Source organism: Equus caballus, chromosome 25 (assembly GCF_041296265.1).
Source record: "Equus caballus isolate H_3958 breed thoroughbred chromosome 25, TB-T2T, whole genome shotgun sequence".
NCBI classification, from domain to species: domain Eukaryota; kingdom Metazoa; phylum Chordata; class Mammalia; order Perissodactyla; family Equidae; genus Equus; species Equus caballus.
This window is the reverse complement of record NC_091708.1, coordinates 39,154,467-39,174,885: the sequence shown is the minus strand read 5'-3', so window position 1 is coordinate 39,174,885 and position 20,419 is coordinate 39,154,467. Positions and strand designations below refer to the sequence as shown.

General features: G+C 49.6%; 1 protein-coding gene across 10 annotated transcripts in view; it reads right to left on the bottom strand.

Annotated features, from left to right (window-relative positions):
* LRSAM1 (leucine rich repeat and sterile alpha motif containing 1) overlaps window positions 1–20,419 on the bottom strand; it is a 40,780-nt gene that overhangs the window by 20,001 nt on the left and 360 nt on the right. For 4 of the 10 annotated variants that reach the window (XM_001501598.5, XM_023628928.2, XM_005605796.4 and 1 more), the window contains exons 2-14: window positions 20,108–20,322; window positions 18,395–18,498; window positions 17,956–18,012; window positions 17,374–17,418; window positions 16,202–16,279; window positions 14,749–14,817; window positions 13,005–13,089; window positions 11,839–11,960; window positions 5,963–6,053; window positions 3,465–3,595; window positions 1,420–1,449; window positions 860–982; window positions 416–555 (exon numbers count right to left, since the gene is read on the bottom strand). In XM_001501598.5, the coding sequence (XP_001501648.1) occupies window positions 416–555; window positions 860–982; window positions 1,420–1,449; window positions 3,465–3,595; window positions 5,963–6,053; window positions 11,839–11,960; window positions 13,005–13,089; window positions 14,749–14,817; window positions 16,202–16,279; window positions 17,374–17,418; window positions 17,956–18,012; window positions 18,395–18,466 (1,043 nt within the window). In that variant the 5' untranslated portion in view covers window positions 18,467–18,498; window positions 20,108–20,322. Of the gene's footprint in view, window positions 1–415; window positions 556–859; window positions 983–1,419; window positions 1,450–3,464; window positions 3,596–5,962; window positions 6,054–11,838; window positions 11,961–13,004; window positions 13,090–14,748; window positions 14,818–16,152; window positions 16,280–17,373; window positions 17,419–17,955; window positions 18,013–18,394; window positions 18,499–20,107; window positions 20,323–20,419 lie in introns of all 10 variants that reach the window. The other 6 variants (XM_070251437.1, XM_070251439.1, XM_070251438.1 and 3 more) reach the window with 2 other exon arrangements.

The window sequence follows — 20,419 nt, the reverse complement described above, 5'->3', positions numbered from 1 at the left end:
CATCAAGACCTGATCCTAGCAGCTCCTACCTTGGACAAGACTTGTTAAGGTAAATCTCACTACAGGGTGAATGGTTGACCTCAGTGCAATAGGTTACCTGGAACCCAAAATACTGGAGCAGGATGTGATCTCGACTGTCTTGTTAAACCCACTCATTTTACAGACGAGAAACCTTGGAGTCCATAGGTCCAATCAGGGGCAGTCCCATGACAAGAAACAAACCTGGTCATGCCCAGATCAGATTCTTTGCTCTTGACATTGGTGCAAGCTGCAGCACCAAGACTGGATTCTAACGATGGAAACCTTGGGGAGGAGTAGGGACCGTGAGGGAGAAATGGACCCCCATCCCGGGCTGCTTGAAGGGTATCACTGTGAAGGTCTTCAGGTCTAGGGGCCAGGAGGCCAGGAGCCTGACCTCTGATTCTCCTGCAGAAGTTTCTGGATCCGGTTGGAGATGTTCTGCTCCGTCTGCTTCAGTTGCTCCTGTAGCCGCTGACGCTCTGCGTCAAGGTAGCGCTGGCGCTCACTCAGGCCCTGCTCCAGCCGAGACTGCTCCTGCGGCAGGACAGGAGGAGATCCTGAGCGGCTGGGGCCCCCTCAGATCCCAGAGGGCAGTGAGGGACCCTGAGCTGTGGTCAGGAGACCTGGTTCCCGTCCTCATCCAGCCCTTTCTGTGTGACCTGGGATCAGGTCCTCCCTCGCCGGGCCTCAGGGCGTCCAGTGCACAGAAGGAGGCTGCACTAGGGGTTCTGTAAGGGGCCCCAGTCCCGGAGGATGCAACTGAGACAGCTTACTCGCACTGCCCTTGGTCCGAGTCCGGAGGCCTGGCAGGCCGGACCCCACTTTGCCACTCACACACCTCCTTGACCGTCTGGAGGATCTCGTCCTTCTGACTGCTGCTCTGCTGAAGGAGCTGGGCATGCTCTCGCTGCCCGAGTTCCAGGCGCCGCTCAAACTCGAGTTTCTCCAGCATCTTCTGTTCCTGCAAGAATGCAGATCCTAGTGACTGCAGGCACAGGTCCTGTGGGCATTAGGACATGGGAGCAGGATGAATCCACAACCCAACTCTGGACAGTGCGGGCTGCAGGTCTCAACGCTGAGCACCACATTCCCCATGCTCGGGCTCCACCAGCCCAGGGCCCACCTGTAATAAAACAGGCTGCTCACTGGCCAGGCTGGAGGTTTGGAGCCTGGGGTTGGGCTCACCCTCTCTCAGCCTGTCCTCTCATCTGTCAAATGGAGATACCCTGCCACCCACTGAGGCTGCACGAGGACGTGGTGAGGCGACGTAAGTAAGAGGAAAGCACCACTTTACCCTCTAATTTAGAAGCAGGAAGACCTTGTTTCCTCACATCTTTTATAATAGCTGAGATCTTTAACGAGAAGAAAAGTGACAGAGGAGAAAAGGCATTTTCTTACCTTCCTCTTCTCATAGTCTGAGAATCTATTCTGGGGGGAGAAAAGACAGTGGTCAAGAGCAGGTGGGCAGCAGCGCTTCTCACTGGCCCGTGGGCCAGAATCACCGGGACTGCCTGACGCCATTCAGACTCCCAGGCCCACCCCAGGGGACAGCACCAGAACGGTGGGGTGGGTGGGATGACGGGGATGAGGGGGATGGGGAATTTGGGGATCGGGGCCCCTGACGCTTCCAGAGGACACCAGGGCTGAGAACCCCTGGGCTTGGCACCACAGCAAGGTCTTCGAGACAGTTCTGGGTATACAGGACCTAGAAGGCCTGGTATGCCATCACCCCCCAAATTCTCTCACGCCCCTTTGTCATCAAACCCCCCTCTCACCCCCAGTCATTGGCGATTACTGTTTTCTTACATGTTTATTTTGAACCTTTTTAGAGATAAAAATGGAAATACGCTATATCCATTGTGTCCTGCAACTTGTCCTTTTCCACTTGTCTATATGTCCTGTGACCCAGGTCTGAAGAGACCTATCTCACGGTGTGGATATGACACTGTTGGTTCAGTCTCTTCACACTTACTGCACACCACAAATAAGGCTGCAGTGAACATCACTGTAAAGGTCTCTTTGCGCAAGTGTTTCTCTGGGGTAGGTACCGAGAAGCGGAGCTCCTGGATCGTGAACTACGCCCGTTAAATCTTCCGACAAATATTATCAAGTTATCTCCACGGTGGGGACACCAATTTCCACCCCCGAGAGCAATTTACGCAGCCACCTGTTTCCCCACGCTCTGGCCAACAGAAATGATCAAAGCAAAATTTACGTCAATCTGAGGGGGAAAATGATATTTCATTGTCTTAATTTACCTGTCTCTGATTACTAGCAAAGCTGGGTATTTTTTCATGTTTATTGATCATCTGTACTGTTTTATTCTGTAAAACACCTGTTGATATATCTTTGGTCGATTTTTTTATTGAGATAGTTTTCTGCTTCATATTGATCTGAAAGAGTTCTTTCCATATTTAGTCTGCTAATCCTTCTTCAAAAACGTATGTTGCAAATTCTTTCCGAGAGTATAAATTGGCACAATTCTCCTGGATAGTAATCTCCTCCCTCTCTAATTCCCAGGAGCTGTCAGGAGGAATACAAAACTACGAAAGCGTTCACAGCAGCCCTGACAGCGGGGGAGGGTGTCCTCAGGGACCCAGAGGTGAAGAGTTACAGCAACATATGAAGCCAAACCCACAGCAGCTGGTGCTCCCCGCTCCGCCTGGTGTCGCCCTCTGCCCCCCAGCCACAGGGTTTGTGAGCCTCTGGTGTGGGAGCAGAGGGTGGAGCCAGAGGCGGCTTCTGTCCGGCTCCAATATCAGGTGCACCCCGGCTAATGTGGCAAACCCTTGCCGAGCTTCCTCCTCCATGCCCGTCCTAAGCTAGATCACAGCCAGGTATCTGGGAGGGCCAGCCTGTTGCTGATGCTGACACACATGCCTGCCTGACACCTTCACTAGACGGAGAGCACGACAGGCGTCCTGTACTGTGAGTGGCATGGAGGCAAGAAGTATTTGTTGAGAGACAACCATGAACAGTACAGACACAACCTCACTATCACGAAGCTCCATCCAGCAGGGGAGACAGACATTAAACAAATCATTTCCCATATAATTCTTCATTTAGTTTAGAGCTGTGATAAGTGCTCCCAAGGAAATGCTCTAGAACACAAAACAGGAGCGCTGACCTGGGCTGGTGTGTCAGGGACGTGCTGTTTAAACTCAGAACTGTAGGACGACACTGAGTTAGCAGGAAAAGGAGAGCGGGGAGAATTCCAGACAGAGGGAGCCACATGTGCAAAGACCCCAAGGGATTCAGGGAACAGAGGGGCGCCTAGTGCAGCTGGTCTGGTGAGCTGGTGAGGTGGCTTCGAGCGCGTCTAAGCACCTGGGTCTAAATGGAGGTGAATTCTAGTCTCACAGACGAATCCAGGGGCTGAAGCTCTGAACATCCCCCTGGTGCCCCTCCCCCACCCCACATGCCAGCAGGCAGGTGTGCCTTACCTGCCACTCGACCTCCTCCCTGGAGAATCTGTCCGTGGGCCCGTCGGGACTGTCCCGGGAGTTCTCGGCTCCATCTTGCTCCAGGACTGGCAGCAGGTACTGAGAAGGCGGGTAATATTCCAGCCCTGACTCTGCAAGAGATAGACACCAGCTGACCAGGAGGGAGGAGACAGTCTGGGCACCCAGAGCACCCAGCTCCTGCCGGCCTTGCCTCGCTCCATCCTCGCCAGCATCCCCTCCCACTGGGCTCAGGCCACTGCTCCCCTCTGCCCTAGACTGGGCCCTCCACGGTGCTCACCAGTCCTAACACCTGGGCCTGGAATGGGGCAAGCGCTCAATGAGCGTCAGCTGAACGAATAAATGGGCAGCCACCTGCCTCTTAACCACCCAAGTCAGAATGAGGTGAGGGAAAAAACCTGAGACTCGTAGAGAAGCTTTACCCATAATTTCCTGTGTGTGAGACCCTGGGCGAGACGCCTGCCTTCTCTGGCCCTGCATGGTTTCCTCCCGTGTCATGCGAAAGGGTTCAAGCCCTTTACCCATTTTCTATTGGGTTGTTTGCCTTTTCCTTGCTGATTTGTAGGAGCTCTTTACACACTGCAGCTAATAACCTGGGTCTATAACACGCGTTGCAACGATCTTCCTCCAGGTGGTAACCTGTCTTTTTAACTTTGATGATGGTGTCCTTTTGAGGTAAGGAAGTTTTAGATTTTAATGTAGTCAAAGTTATCTCCTTCCTCCCCTTGGGAAGGATATAAATAGGCAATTCACAAGAAATACTAAAAATGGGCAGTAGACATATGAAAAAGTGTTCAAATAATCAAGGAAATGACATCAAATAATGATAGGCTCTCGTTTACCCATCAGATTAGCAGACTTTTTAGGATAATACCAAGGGTTAGCCAGGCTGTGGAAAGATAAAAGGTCCTCTCAAACACTCCTCAGGGAAATGCAAACTGGGGTAAGGTCTTCAGAGGGCAACAGAGGACTTGTCTGCTTTCACCTGCCAACCCCACCGTTGCCTGCCCCGTAGGAACACACTGAGCCAGAGAGGCATGGGTTAAAATGTTCACGACAGAGGGAAACTGGAAATAACCCCATGTTCAAAACAAGGGGATGGCTACGTAAGCGATGGGCTCCAGCATATGGAATACCACACAGCAGTTTACAATGAGGCAGGTCTGTAAGCTACGAGACAGGAAAAGACCCCAGACCTATTCCCAAGTGAAAAGAGCAAGGCACAGAGCCACGTAGTATGATATCTTTTGTAGGTTTTTTCTTCATGTTTTTAAAAGAGCAAAACCTAAAATTTTACATACATACGTACACCAACTAAACAGTTTAAATAAACTGAAGGATTATTTGTTAAGCTGTGTAGTCAGTATACACATGTTCACTGCTTTATTCTTTCTATCTCTTGTAAACTTAAATAATCATAATTTAAGAATCTTTATAAAGAAAATAGAGCCAGCCCTGATGGCCTAGTGGTTAAAGTTCGGCATTCTCACTGCTTTGGTGGGCTGGGTTTGTTTCCTGGTCTCAGAACCACATCACCCATCTGTCAGTTGCCATCCTGTGGTGGCAGCTCACATGGAAGAACCAGAAGGACTTACAACTGGAATACACAACCATGCACTGGGGCTTTGGGGAGACAACAAAAAAAAACAAGGAAGATTGGTAGCAGATGTTAGCTCAGGGCAAATCTTTTTCTACAGGAAAAGAAAAGAAATGGTTTGGTCCAGCTCCACCATTGGCTGGGTACACATTAGAATCACCTGTTGCTCAAAGGTGGCTCTGGTAGATGTGTGGCTTGGTCAGGTGTCATGTGACATATGTGTAACTCTTTATTTTTACTCCTCCCCAAAGCCCCAGTGCGTGGTCAGATATCCTAGTTGTAAGTCCTTCTAGTTCGTCTACGTGAGCCGCTGCCACAGCGTGGCAGCTGACAGGCAGGTGGTGTGGTTCCCAGATCGGGAAACAAACCTGGGCCACTGAAGCAGTGAGGGCACCAAACTTTAACCACTAGGCCATCAGGGCTGGCTCACGCGTAACTTTTTTTTAACTGAAGTATTGCATGCATCTGGCAAAGAGCACAAAATCTTCACCTACAGCTTGATGAATGTTTAAGAGTGAGCCCTTCCCACTCCCCCACCCCTCCAGGTCCTTCGACATGCACCTCCTTCTGCCAGGAACATCCTCCTGGCTTTCCTAAGCCCTAATCATCCCTCAGGTTTCAGCTGAGCCAGTTTCTCAGACAGGCCTTCCTCGAGCCCCCTAAATCAGATGTGCTGTCATACCCTCTTGTAGCCACAATCGGTAATTCTATTTCCTTGTGGGATAATCTGTTTTGCCTGTTTCTCCTGCCAGACCTGGAGCCCCGAGCACACAGGGACTGCCCCCTCCTCTGTCTCTGCTGTCCCCCAGCCTGGGCTGGCACGGGGCTGTCGCTGGGGCCACGTGTGCTCCCTGAGCGAAGGAGGCAGGCTGTCTGGCTTTACCTTTGCAGAGGAACTGCTGAATGGCCTCAGTGCCGGCGCTGCACACCTCCTGCGGGGGGTAAACCATGGACGAGGCGTCGAGGCTCAGAGTCTGCAGACACAAGGGGATCCCTCTTTACAGGCGTCGTTCACTTCACCGCTCAACACCACCAGAAACCGCCCAGTTTAGTTAGTAACTGGTGTGTTTACTGTCTCCTCTGCCCAGCAGGGAAGCCTTATCTGCCTCGTCCCTGCTGTGTTCCCGGCACCCAGAATGCTGACGAGCATGTAGCAAGCACTTGACTAATGTTTTTGCATAAATATGTGAATGAGTGAAAAAAGGGAAGTACTAGGACAACATATGGAAGAAGATTCTATTTTTGTTAAAAAAAAATATATATACTCACATTAGCATATTTATAGAAAAAATTTGGAAGAACATATATCAAACTCACAGTGGGTTTCCTCTAAAGCATAGATTCTGGGGTACTTTCTACATGAAATGTTTTTAATACTGGAATTTTTCTAACATTACCCAGTATGATTTTCTAAGTAAGAAAAAAACGTTTATAGGAGCACACACGCATATGCTTACAGGTTTATGAAGCCCAGGAAACAGGCCCTTAGGCCCGCGCAGCCACCCACCGAGCTGTCCACAGCCACGGTGTGGTTTTTTTTTAACCCAGTCCTCCTCCTGCCGTCCTCTCACTTCCCGTAGGCCTTCTGATCCCGCCGGGTGCTGGCATGTTACCCACGGCCCCTTCAGGAACTGATATGCTCTATGCCTGGAACAGACAGGCCTCAGGGGCCAGGGGAGGCCTGGAGCAGAGACAGCGCCTGGGAAGTCATCCAGCGGGAACAGCAGCTCAGACACCTCTCCCCAGCCATGGCCGGCACACTGCAGTGGGGAGCCCGCTCTGGAGCAGAGGAACTGACTGACTGTGGTTCAGGGGTCCAAGAGCAGAAAGCCCCATCCTGGGGGGCCAAATCTAAAGAAAATTAACACCGCATGGGTGATATTAGTCACCGACAGTACAGAGTGGTGTCTTAAGAGCACGGATGCTGGGGCTGCACCGCCCAGTTTGGTGGCCGTGAGCCACACGTGGTTGTTTAAGTTTAAATTTTAATTGATTAAAATTAAAAAGAATTTAAAGCTCAGTTCCACAGTTGCACCAGCCACATTTCAAGTGCTCAATAGCAGCAGGTGGCCAGTGGCAGGTGTAACCAGACGGCACAGGTTACAGAGCACTTCCATTACTGGCAGGAGGAGCAGTGGGGGGACAACATTGAGCTGAGTCACAGAGCCCTGGTTTCAGACTCCAGCTCGTCCTGTTCCAGCTGTGTGCCCTCAAACAGGTCACTGGACTTCCCCAAGCTGCAGCTCCCTCAGACTTAAACAGGCATGACAGTACCGAGCTGGCAGGCTGTCCGATGAGTGATATAAGATAGCATGTGAAAAAGACCTTGGCCTTAACCAAGAATGGCTGTGGTTACTGTCTCATCCCGAAAGCAGTTTTGTCGAGGGCTGGCCCGGTTGCATAGTGGTTGGGTTTGCAGGCTCTGTTTTGGCAGAGTTCGGATCCTGGGGACAGACCTACACACCACTCGTCAAGCCACGCTGTGGCAGCGTCCCACGTACTAAGTGGAGGAAGATTGGCACAGATGTTAGCTCAGGGCCAATCTTCCTCACACACACATACATACACACACACACACACACACACGGAATATAAGGCAAGAAAAAGAAATAAAAGTGATCCAAATTGGAAAGGAAGAAGTGAAACTGTCACTATTTGCAGATGACATGATTTTATATAGAGAAAACCCGAAAGAATCCACCAAAAAACTTTTATAAATAATAAATGAATATGGTAAAGTTTCAGGATACAAAATCAACATACAAAAATCAGTTGCACTTCTATACACTAACAACGAAGTAGCAGAAAGAGAAATTAAGAATACAATTCCATGTACAATTGCAACAAAAAGAATAAAATACTTAGGAATAAACTTAACCAAAGAGATGAAAGATGTGTACACTGAAAACTATAAAACATTGTTGAAAGAAATTGAAGAAGACACAAAGAAGTGGAAAGATATTCAGTGCTCTTGGATTGGAATAATTAACATAGTTAAAATGTCCATACTTTCTAAAGCAATCTAGAGATTTAATGCAATCCCTGTCAAAGTTCTAATGACTTTTTTCACAGAAATAGAACAAAGAATCCTAAAATTTACATGGAACAACAAAAGACCCCGAATAGCCAAAGGAATCCTGAGAAAAAAGAACAAAGCTGGAGGCGTCACACTCCTTGATTTCAAAACATACTACAAAGCTACAGTAACCAAAACAGCAGCACAAAAACAGACACACAGATCAATGGAACAGAATCAAGAGCCCAGAAATAAACTCACATATCTATGGACAGCTAATTTTTGACAAGGGAGCCAAGAATATACAATGGAGAAAGTCTCTTCAACAAATGGTGTTGGGAAAACTGGACAGCCACATGCAAAAGAATGAAAATAGACCGTTATCTTACACCGCACACAAAAATTAACTCAAAATGGATTAAAGACTTGACTGTAAGACCTGAAACCATAAAAATTCTAGAAGAAAACATAGACAGCACACTCTTCGACATCAGTCTTAACAGCATATTTTCAAGTACCATGTCTGATCAGGCAAGGGAAACAATAGAAAAAATAAACAAATGGGACTACATTAAACTAAAACGCTTCTGCACAGCAAAGGAAACCATCAACAAAATGAAAAGACAGCCTAACAATTGGGAGAAGATATTTGCAAACCATATATCTGATAACAGGTTAATATCCAAAATTTATAAAGAACTCATACATTTCAACAAAACTAACAAGCCAATTAATAAATGGGCATAATGAACATTTTTCCAAAGAAGATATACAGATGGCCAACAGGCACATGAAAAGATGTTGAACGTCACTAATTATTAGGGAAATGCAAATCAAAACTACAGTGAGATATCACCTCGAGCCTGTAAGAATGGCTATAATTAACAAGACAAAAAACAACAAATGTTGGAGAGGATGTGGAGAAAAGGGAACTCTCATACACTGCTGGTGGGGGTGCAAACTGGTGCAGCCACTATGGAAAACAGTATGGCGATTCCTCAGAAGAGTAAGACCAGATCTACCATATGATCCAGCTATTCCACTGCTTGGTATTTATCCAAAGAACATGAAAACACGAATGCGTAAAGATATATGCACCCCTATGTTCATTGCAGCATTACTCACAATGGCCAAGACTTGGAAGCAGCCTAGGTACCCATCAAGGGATGAACAGATAAAGAAGATGTGGTATATATACACAATGGAATATTACTCAGCCATAAAAAAGATGAAACCTTGCCATTTGCGACAACATGGATGGACCTTGAGGGTATTATGCTAAGCAAAATAAGTCAGAGGGAGAAAGTCAAATACTGTATGATTGCACTCATAAATAGAAGGAAAAACAACAATAAACACACACATAGAGATAGAGGTTGGACTGGCGGTTACCGGAGGGAAAGCAGGGAGGGAGGAGGATGAAAGAGGCTACTAGGCACATGTGTGTGGTGATGGATGGTAATTAGTCTTTGGGTGGCGAACATGATGTCATTTACATGGAAACAGAAGCATAATGATGTACACCTGAAACTTACATAATGTTATAAACCAATGTTACTTCAATAAAAATAAATAAAATGCAGATTCCGGGGACCCACACTAGACCTACAGAATCAATGTCTGGGAGTGGAACCCAGATGCTCTGGCTTTAAATCTCTTGTACCAGTACTATAGGTTTGTTTGTTTTTTTTTTTTTTTGAGGAAGGTCAGCCCTGAGCTAACATCTGCTGCCAATCCTCTTTTTGCTGAGGAAGACTGGCCCTGAGCTAACATCCGTGCCCATCTTCCTCTACTTTTTTTTATATGTGGGACGCCTGCCACAGCATGGCTTGATGAGTGGTGCCACGTCCACACCCGGGATCCAAACCAGTGGAATGGAACATAGGAACTTAACCGCTGTGCAAGCATCATAATTAATTGCACCCTCTTTCACTCTTGGAAGTGGCTCAGTTCAGATAATAAATTATTTGCTCAACCTAAAAAGAAAAAAATAATTAAATTTAAAAAAAGAATTAATATAAAAGGAATCACTCCCAGACTCTTGCCGTCTTTGATTAGCGGCAGAATCAGGAACAGGGCTCTGAGCTGTGCTGTCCAATACGGCAGCCGCTAAGCACATGTGGCTATGTAAACATTAATTAAAATTCAATTAAGTTAAACATGTAGTTTCTTAGTCACACTAGCCACACTGCAAGTGCTTTATTCAGACAGCAGAGTCATCGAACATTTCCATCATCACAGAAAGTTCTATGGGCCAGCACAGAGAATAACCACGTGTTGGCCTGTCTCTCCAGCGTGCCCAGGGAGAGGAGCTAATCATCCTGTCCTTTCTCCAGCCGGCCATCACGGCAGGAGGGATCAGCCGCTGGGGTCAGCCAACCTCCCTTTGCTGTCTCCACGCTCACCCACCCACTTCTGATACAGACACTGATGCTCAGCTGTCTGGCTTAGGTAATTCACTGATGGCCCATCAGAGGGTCCTGGGATGCTTGGCCAGGCCGTGTGTCATTGTGAATGGACTAATCCCTGCTCCAGAGGGCCGAGCTGCATGGAGGTGAGGAGCATAGGCCCTCGATTCAGACTGCCTGGTTTTCAATCCCATCTCTGCTATTGCTAGCTGTGTGGCCCTTGGGCAAGCTCCTTAAACTGTCCAAGCCTCAGTTTCTTGCTCTGCAAAGGGGAACTACAGTATTTGCCTCACAGGATTTTGGTGAGGATTCAGGGAACTGATGCAGGTTGGGTACCCAGCCTTGGTGAATACCAGAGAGATGTGAGCCGTCTTGTCATCGTGACTCAAAAAGCCCACCTTCCCTGGGTGAGTCACCTTGTGTCAGCGTCCGTTAGGGGCTGAACAGCGCTCACCCCCGAAATATGTATGTTGAAGTCCTAACCTCCAGTACCTCACGATGTCACTGTGTTTAGATATAGGGTCAATAAAGAGGTAATCAAGTTCAAAATGACGTCACCTGCCTTGGCCCTCATCCAATATGACAGGTATCATCATAAGAGAGAGAGTAGATTAGGACACAGACATGCACAGAGGCACAGGAAGAAGACGGCCATTGACACGCCAAGGAGAGAGGCCTCAGAAGAAACCAACCCTGCCAACACCTCGACCTTGGACTTCTGGCCTCCAGAACTGTGAGGAAATAAATCTCCGTTGTTGAAGCCCCCTGGCCCGTGGTAGTTTTTTTATGGCAGCCCTGGGAAACCAGCACAGTGTCCCGGGAAGCGCTCGCCCTCCCCTCCCTGCCACCACCTGCTCTGACGAAACAGCTTCTGCAGCTCCAAGCTGAGGCCGCTGCCTCCCTCACAGCCCTCTGGGCTCTTCGTGACCCGGACCCTCCGGGTACAGCAACTTCCGACCACGTCAGATCCCCCACTCCTCCCTTAACACACCCTGCCTTTCCTGGTCCGGTTCCCTCCCCCGGGCATGCTCCTGCTGTCCAGGTCTACTTCTCCAAGGCTTATTCCTCTCTTAAGGTCTGGCTCAAATACCACGTCTTTCATAGTGTTAACCCCATCAGGATTCAGCCTTATCTCTTCACTCTAGAAATGTTTTTCTGGCCTCCATTATGGCAGCAAAAGTCACACAATTACAACTGTTCACACGTCGGTGTCTCTCTGAGCTTCTAAGGACCATGCCTCAACATCTCTGTGGCCAAGACAGGCATTCAGGAATGAGGGAGGGAGGAGCTGGGCAGGCCGGAGAGGACCCCAGGTGAGAACGGCTCCCCACTTACCTCCAGGGTTCGAACATGCGCCAGCATCTGTGGCAATCTCTGAATCTCGTTTTCGCTGATGTCGAGAGTTCGTAAGCTTCGAAGTTCCCCCAGCGTGTCTGGAAGCTCCTTCAGCTTGTTGTCTGGAGAGATCCCAAAGGAAGAGCTCAACACCCCGAAGCCCCTTCCCCAGCTCCCTGCCTGACACCTGTCAGGACTCGGCGGGGAGGTGGGTGCCTCACTGTGACCCTCGGGCATGGGCATGGGCCTGGCCCTGGAACCTGAGGCTCCATGAGGAAGAACACGACGGTGGAGTTTCAGCGACCTGGATGCAAGTTCCCAGTGCACGACTTGCTGCATGAGTGACTCGGAAAACTGACTTTACTTTCCCAGGCCAGTTTCCTCATCTGTAAAATGAGGATAGTAACACTATTTGGCCTCATAGGAATATTGAGGGATTCAATGAGATTATACATAAAAAGTCCTCAGCACAGTGCCTATCACACAGTAAGCGATCAATTAATGGAGTACCATTATTTTTATCACTATTTACATGCTATCAATGGGTAAACTGAGGCATTCTCTGTAGAAAGTGCTTAAAGACAATAAGAAATGAAAGACACGAGGGTCTGGCGAGGCAAGTACTCCTGACACGTTAGAATCTTGGCTCTGTCACCATCACACTGGGCGGTCTTGAGGAAGTCACTGCTCTCAGGGCCTCGTTTTCCTTATCTGTAAATTGGAGGTAGCACCTCTTCCCTCTCCCTTCCTCAGGGACTTGTCGTGAGGCTCGCTGCACCTGCGCCGCCGAATCTGGAAGGCTATTCACCGAGTGTGAAGCGCTGCTCAGAAGAGCGGCTGTGGCTCCTGAAACCCTCTCGCCCAGTCAGTCCACTACTCATTACTAGAACCACAAACGACTGAGTCCCGGGGGCCTTGCTGTCAACATCGTCTGCTCTCCTCCCTACAAGGCCCTGGCTCTGAGAGTCCCAGGAACCCTCCGGATGCCCTGTCTCTGGTTACCATGGAGACAGACCGACCTAACAGCAAGTCAGTCCAGTTTATAGTGACACCAGGACTGGCTGCCCTCACACTCAGTGTCTCCCACCAGGAGCACCCTATGGATGCTGGCTGGGACGGCCCAGAGCTGACATAGAATCACATGGACAGGGTTTCCTGGCCCCTACCTTTCACGTTGAGGGTCTGGAGCTGAGTCAGGTTCCCAATGGAACGTGGGAGATACGTCAGTTGATTCCTTTCCACGTTCAACACCTAAGACAGAGGAGAAAATGACATGAGAACCCATGGACAGATCACAGTGTCTACCCCTGCTTCAGAGCAGGCATCATCTGGGCGCCACGCACACACCCTTCTCTCCCCGACAGCCCTGTGAGGAAGGTGTAGGTCGTTACGATCCCATCTCAGAGATGAGAAAACCCAGGCACAGAGTGGTGACGTCATGTGCCCAGGAGAGCAAAGCCAGATCTTGAACTTGCTTCTCGCGGAGGTTCTATCATTTACATAGACCACAAAATGCCCAATAATTGCCCCACAACCAGGGCACTAACAGCTTCAGAGATCCGGGTGAGGCAGCACGTGATAAGGCTCTAGTCAGCCCAGTGTTAGAAGGAAAACAAGCTGCAACAAGGCAGTGGGATCTGCCCAAGGCCTCAAGGTCAGCAGCTGGTGCTGCCGGGATGCGAACCTGGGCTTGCTCGATTTCGAAGGCCGTGCTCCCTCCAGGGTGTGGCAGATGACTACTTGATGAACCAAAGGACGCTTATGGAGTTATTGTCTGGCATCCAAAAGTTATCAAACAGTGCATGCAACAATTCTATGAAAATACAAAAAAGTCCCAAAAGATCCTACACCAAGTATTCATTTGTGGATCTAGGTGGTGGCAATTACTACTGTCCTGCCACATGTTCTCTTCCGGACCTTGGTCAAGGTAGTCCTCCCTCTAAACCTCAGTTTACTCTTCTGTAAAATGCAATGACATCACCCACATTGTAGGTCTGTTCACTCAAATCATCTCAGTCTCCTCTACGTGCGAGGCAGCGTGTGAGGCGAGGGCACTGTCCTCCCAGGATTACGTTTCAGTAGGGGAGGCAGTCATGCCAGAAAACGCTTCCTTAGTAATTACAGACTGCAATTAGTGCCCTCAGGGAAATAAGCCAGGGTGAGACTGAGGCGAGTGAGGGGTCCACTTTGACAGGGAGGATACTCTGGGACCTTTGGGCTAAGAGATGAAGGATGAGTCACCCAGGTGGAAGGAACAGCCACGTGGAGAGGCCCTGCTGGGGGTGGGCACAGAAGACCAGAAGGGTTTTAGGAGCTGACTGCAGGGAGCAAAGGGGCGAGGGCAGAGGAGGCTGGACAGACAGGAGGGCCCACCCTATAGGGTCTGACGGGGCCCAGCGAAAAGAAGGGATTTCAACCGAAGTGACAAGGAAAGTTGCTTCTTCTCTATAAAAAGAGGACCCTCCCAACACCTGCCTCACAGAGACGCCACGAGGACTCCATAAATAACGCAAGGAAAATGCTTAGCTCCGCACTGGCCTGCAGGGAACACTCAGGAAAAGCAGGGGCTATGGTGACGAGAATTAGAAGTGAGACGGTGAGTCAGGGCGCTGAAGTCATCATTTCTAACAGGTACTCTTGCAGGGCGTTCTGTTTCCATAAAGTCATGGAAGCTCATGCTGAAATCCCACACGGCACACACCAAAAACATGGTAGAGAAAGGCCCACAGCCCAGACTGCAAGGGCGAGGGCGGCACTGGGGTCTGAAGAGCCAAGGGGCCAAGTGGGGGTGGGGGTGTTGGCACCAAGTGCAGCCCTGGCTACAGCACGACTAGAACATTCTAGGCCTGTGTGGCTGCAATTTTTCACTTAGGTGATCAGAGGTGGGTTTTCTGTTTCCTGCAGCCATACCTGGAGGGACGTCAGCTGTCCTATGTCATCAGGAAGGGCTGTCAGCTGATTATCGTGAAGATCCAGAACCTGTGGAAGGAAGACAGATTCGCGTCTAAGTCACCAACTTCAGGCTCCAGAAAGGCGAGAACGTGCCAGGGGCCTCCTCGTCTCTGGGGTTGGAACAAAGAGCATCCAGCCCTTCCTCGCCAACTACATGATCATTCAGCTCACTTCCTCTTTCAAAACATTATACCATTTCACCCTCTTATTTATTGAATATTTATTCTTAACTGTTGAGTGAAAAAAAGTATACTATAAAACAGTATGCATAAATATTCATATGTTAAGAAAGAAAACTCGCCAGGGTACAAATATACATTTGCATAGAAAAAAAGACTACCAAATATGCAATAAAATACTGGTAGTGGTTCTCTGGAGTGTGAAATTTACACATTTTTCCTTCTCATCTTTAAGTGTATTTGCTAATTTTTTTAAACAATGGAAATGATCAAAAAAGGCATGAGAGGGGCCAGCCCAGTGGCGCAGTGGTTAAGTGCGCACGTTCTGCTTCGGCAGCCCGGGGTTTGCCAGTTCAGATCCCGGGTGTGGACATGGCACGGCTTGGCAAGCCATGCTGTGGCAGGCATTCCACATATAAAGTAGTGGAAGATGGGCACGGATGTTAGCTCAGGGCCAATCTTCCTCAGCAAAAAGAGGAGGATTGGTAGATATTAGCTCAGGCCTAATCTTCCTCGGAAAAAAAAAAGGCATGAGCTAGATATATGCATACATATGTATATGTAACATACATGAAATATACATAAACATAACAAATACTTTTAAATGTTATTCTTTCTGACTACAAAAATAATGGATGTTGGACTAGAACAATAGAGAGAAGTAAAAATTATCCCCAACCCCACAAACCAGAGCTAACCATGAAAAACCACTCTGCTGCCTATGTGACTGGTCTTTCTTCTCTTAGTGTGTACACCCACTGTCACAGCTCACGTTCACGGGGAACAATCCTGGGGTCACACCTCACGTCTCCTGTGAATACATCCCGGTCCCTGTCCTGGAGGAGCGGACAGTCAGGAGAGAGTCGCCTCGGATCACAGGGCCCTTGCACACTGACCACACGCCACACGGCGTCCCTCCTCTTCCTGTTTGGGACCATCGGTTTCCCTGCTCTCCGCCGGCTCACTTGCCAGTAGTTTATGGTTTGTCTTTCCACCTATCGGGTAAGCTCCCTGATGGCAGGGCCTGTGGCTGGTTCTCTTTGTAACCCCACCCCATGCACAGCACGTGGAAGGGGCCCAATAAACTATGCTGATCAAAACCCAGACTGACTACTATGTTAGAGCCACCTGGCATAAACTTTATTAGAGGAGACACAAAGGGAGTGAGAATGCTTGGCTGCACCTGGAACGGCATGCAGAGTGCCCGGCGCCTGGGGGCAGGGCCCCAGTACCTTGATGGTTGCGAGACTCAGGAGGCTGCAGGATTTAGGAAGCAGGGAAGTGAGGTGATTTGTGTGGACAATCAACACCTGTGTGGAAAAGATTTGCGGCAGGTTCGGTTGAAGAAGAGCAGCAGGGTGGAGGGGCTGGGGGCAGGGGAGCCAAGTCAGCACGGGATGCTCGGTGGCTCGCCCAGCCCAGCCTTCTCTGCTCTCTGCGCCCCCAGATGCTACAACTGGGGGGGGGGGGGGCGCGGTGCAGAATCACGGGATCTCCGAACGTGGAATCAGATGACCTTAAAATCTGGAATTTCAAGGGTGAAAGGGACCTTAGGGGCCTAATTCTACCTTCCATCCTGAGAAGGGGTCCCTGTGCAGCTGTCCTGATCTTAACTGTCCTCAGCTTCAGCATCTCTATGTGGAAAGGAGAATAATAAAGTACCTGCTTCTGAGGGCTGCCAAGCTGATGAGCAAGCTAAAGGACCAAAAGCACTCAGCCCGGGGCTGGCACGTGGTCCAGTGTTCAGTCCAGGTCACCTACTGCTATTTTTGTTAGGCATCCCCTGCATGGATACTGCCGATGTCAAAGAGCTCACTACTCTGTTGGTATGGAACACACTTTACCTACCTTCATTTAGATAATTCATTTGGAATACTCTTACCCACCTGCATTCAGGACTGCAATGCCTTTCTGAAAAATCATTCATTCTACTCTTAATCTCTTCCGGGTGATGAGAATGAAATGAGTGCAACTTTTATTATTAATAACAATGAGGTTATTCAGTGTTTACTGTGTGGCAGACATTACACGCTGTGCATTTTTATCTCTATCACTATTTATCTGTCTACCTACCTACCCACCTATCTGTCACTCATTTAGTTCTCACAACACCTTTTTAAGAGCAGAACTATGAATGTCTTCATTTCATAGATGAAGAAACTGAGATGTAAGAGTTTAAGGAAGTTGCCCAAGTCATGAGTGGCACAGCCAGGATGTGACCCAGGGCCTTCTGATGCTAAAGCCAGCTTTCCCAACTGTGAAAACATGGGCTGCAGGCTGAAAGGGTGAGAATCAGACAGGAGGGAGATGTCTGTGCTAGCAACACAGCTCCTAAAAGTCCCACCCGATTTTAAACAAGCAAACATGCAATAAGCAATGCTCTGAAAATGAAGACCCGTCTCACCTTCTTTTGTAGAACTTTGCATGTTGCAAAAACTCCAAATGGAATCTAAGATAAGATAAAGAAGAGTTAGTGCCTTCTCTCTGGCCAGTTTTTGATTTGCTTTCTGAGTGCCACTCACGTGGGGGAGAGATGGGGCAGACGGTGAACAGGTGCAAAAAGCTCCTGTGGAGAACAGCGCTAAGCTCAGGGGAAGAGCTGGTGAGGGATGTCAGCCTGCCTTCGATTAGCTGGCAGGAGAGTGCCCTGGCCGGCCCTGGCCCACCTAATCCATCATCACCATGAATTCTCTATCAGGGGCAAAAGATAGATCTTTGGTGCTTTGCAGAGTCTGAGGAACCCCAGACTCTCCCAGTGCCGTGGGAATCTGTGGGTACGTTTTCTAGACTCCGTGACTCTTGAAGACTATGTTGACCAAAAGATCATCTCGATTATTTTGGACGAGAGCGAAACCGAAGGAAACATCTCTTGGCTAGTGCTTCTGGCCTCTTTGGAGCCCGGGTCCACATGTGTCTTTCTTAGTGACACGTGATCCCAGAAGAAAGGACAGATCAAATTCACAGCCAGAACACCACCCCAGTTTACCTCTGAGAGCTCACATTTAGAAATGTCAAGAATGTCATCTGCCCCAGCTTCTTTTGCCTAAGGATAAAAAGAAAAAATAAAAAAAAGTGTTCAAACAAAACAAAAAGTGGACAAACCAGGTAAAGAAACATAGAATTAAGGAGCTGCAAGGGACCACAGACACCACCTGGTTCAACTAGTCCATTTTGCAGGGAGACCAAGGATCCCTGCTTTAAGGCCTGAGGTCCAGCAGAGAAGAGCAAACGGACAAGTAATGACAAGTGTGTCTACGGGGAGAAAGTGAAGGCACTGCTGAGCACTTGACGGGGGCCCGAGTCAGAGATTTCCTCTGGGGGTGGGGGAACAGATGGGAGGGAGCACGGCTTGTCTGGGGATGGCATGGAGCCCTGTTTCACGGGGCAGAGGCAAAGATAGGGACGGAAAACCCATTCTCCCTCACCAGACACATCTGGTACTCCAGGCGTTTCCGAGCCTCCTCACTGGGTTTCCGCTTCCGGAAGAAGAGCGGCATCCTTCCTTTTTCCCGGGGCAATCTTCACAACACTAGGGCACAGGAGAGAAGTGAGGGCCTGCGGAATCTGTCACAGCCCCCAACACCCAGAACAGGAAGCACGGTAACACAGAACTTGCAGCTGAAGTGCTGGACTATAAGTTCCTTGAGGGCAGGGGCTGCGTCCAACTTGACCATCAATCTGCGCCCTGAGTCCGGCACAGCAGGTGTTTGATACTCTTTGTTCTCTGCTGACTAAACAATAGGCAGCAGGTGTGGTGGAAGGCGCACAATGGCAAGCGAGGTTACCTGGCTTCCGGCCCACATTTGCCACGGGCCCACTGTGAGACCCTGGCACACCCTTTCCCATCCTGGGCCCCCATCTCTCCTCCACGTTAGACAAGGGGGTTGACCTGGAGAAGTTTCCTAGGGTCCTTTCCAAGGATGCTCTTGAGAACTCTAACAGCCTCAGCTGATGAATCACTTCCAGCCCCGGAAGCACTGTCAGAGTGGCATCAGCAAACCAAACCCGGCAGAGCGCCAGCCGGCCAGGACCTTGGGGAGCTCAATTACATCATAACCAAAGCGATCACTGAGTTAATTAAAAATTCAAAAGCCATCCTCAGGCACCTTACCACTCTCACAGCTATTATTCCATTTGATTCTCACCACAGCCCTGTTTAGAGTGATGAAACTGATGCTTCTCAAGTTCAGAGATCTGCTTATATAGCCTGGGTTGTAACAAAACCAGTCTGAAACTCTGCTCTCTCGAGTCCTGATCCTGTGAAGTTTGCCCCCGACTCCCTGGTGCTCAAACACCTCAGCAAACACACAGTACGCTGTCCTGAACGCAGAGGCCAGGTGCTGACTGCCTGTCCGGTATCTGTGAATATCAGAGCTTGATAAGGGACGTGGATGGGTCAGGAAGCAATCCTCCAGGGAAGCTTCTGGTCAACAGCACAGGCCTTGGGATGAAATAGAACTAAGCTTGAATCCCATATCTGCCACCTGCCAACCACGTCACCTTGGTTCAGCTCTCTGAGCCTCAGTTTCCTCATCTGTAAAGTGTGGACGAGTAATAATGTTACCAACACCTGGTTCTATGAGGATCCAGTGATTTCATATATGTAAAGCCACAGCACAGTACCTGGTACCTAACGAGTGGTCAATAAATGTTAGCCACAGAGCACCACACATCTACTCGAGTTTAAGGAGGCAGGGGGAAGAGGGCTAGGGAGGAGACGCTATTGACACACGCCCAGTCCTCAGGGAGAGGGGTGGAGATCACAACTCTCCGCCCACAGGGGCACAAGCCATCTGGGGAGCCGGCCAAGCCTGCAGAGCTGGCTCAGGCCCCTCTGGTCACCTCACCTGCCTGCAGGGATGGGGAAGAATCTAAAAACAGCCCTCCTCCATCCCTCCCTGATGACCAGCTCTTACCCTGCTGCTCGCCAATGACTAACCCTCCCTCACCCCCTCCCCAAAGTCCAGCCCTCCCCACCTCCTTCCCAACGGCGGTGCCCCCTCCATCCCTCCCAGAAGATCAGCTCTTCCCAACCTGCTTCCCGAGGCCCATCCCTCATCCATCCCCTCCCCCGACGTCCAGCCCAGTCGAGGAGAACCACACCCATCCTCCCCTGGCTGGACTGGGCAATGCCCGACCTGGCTTTGTAGGTGGACAGGTCCCCGACGAGCGTCCCCTCGGGTGGACCTGAAGGCAGGCCGATCACTCGTAGGGCTTGGTCATGGACGCGGGGTCGCAGACCACCCGGCACGGCCCCCGCGGAGCCCGAGTCTGGTCTCCAAACGCAGGAGCTGGGGACCGAAACTCAGGATCTCAGAAAGTCATGCAGCCCAGAATGACGAAGTCCGAGACTCTGAGAACGGCAGAATCTCAGAATTAAGAGTTGAACCAGATTGAGAGCCAAATAAAACTGTTTCGATATCTACAGCGCTTGCAACACTACGGAGTGA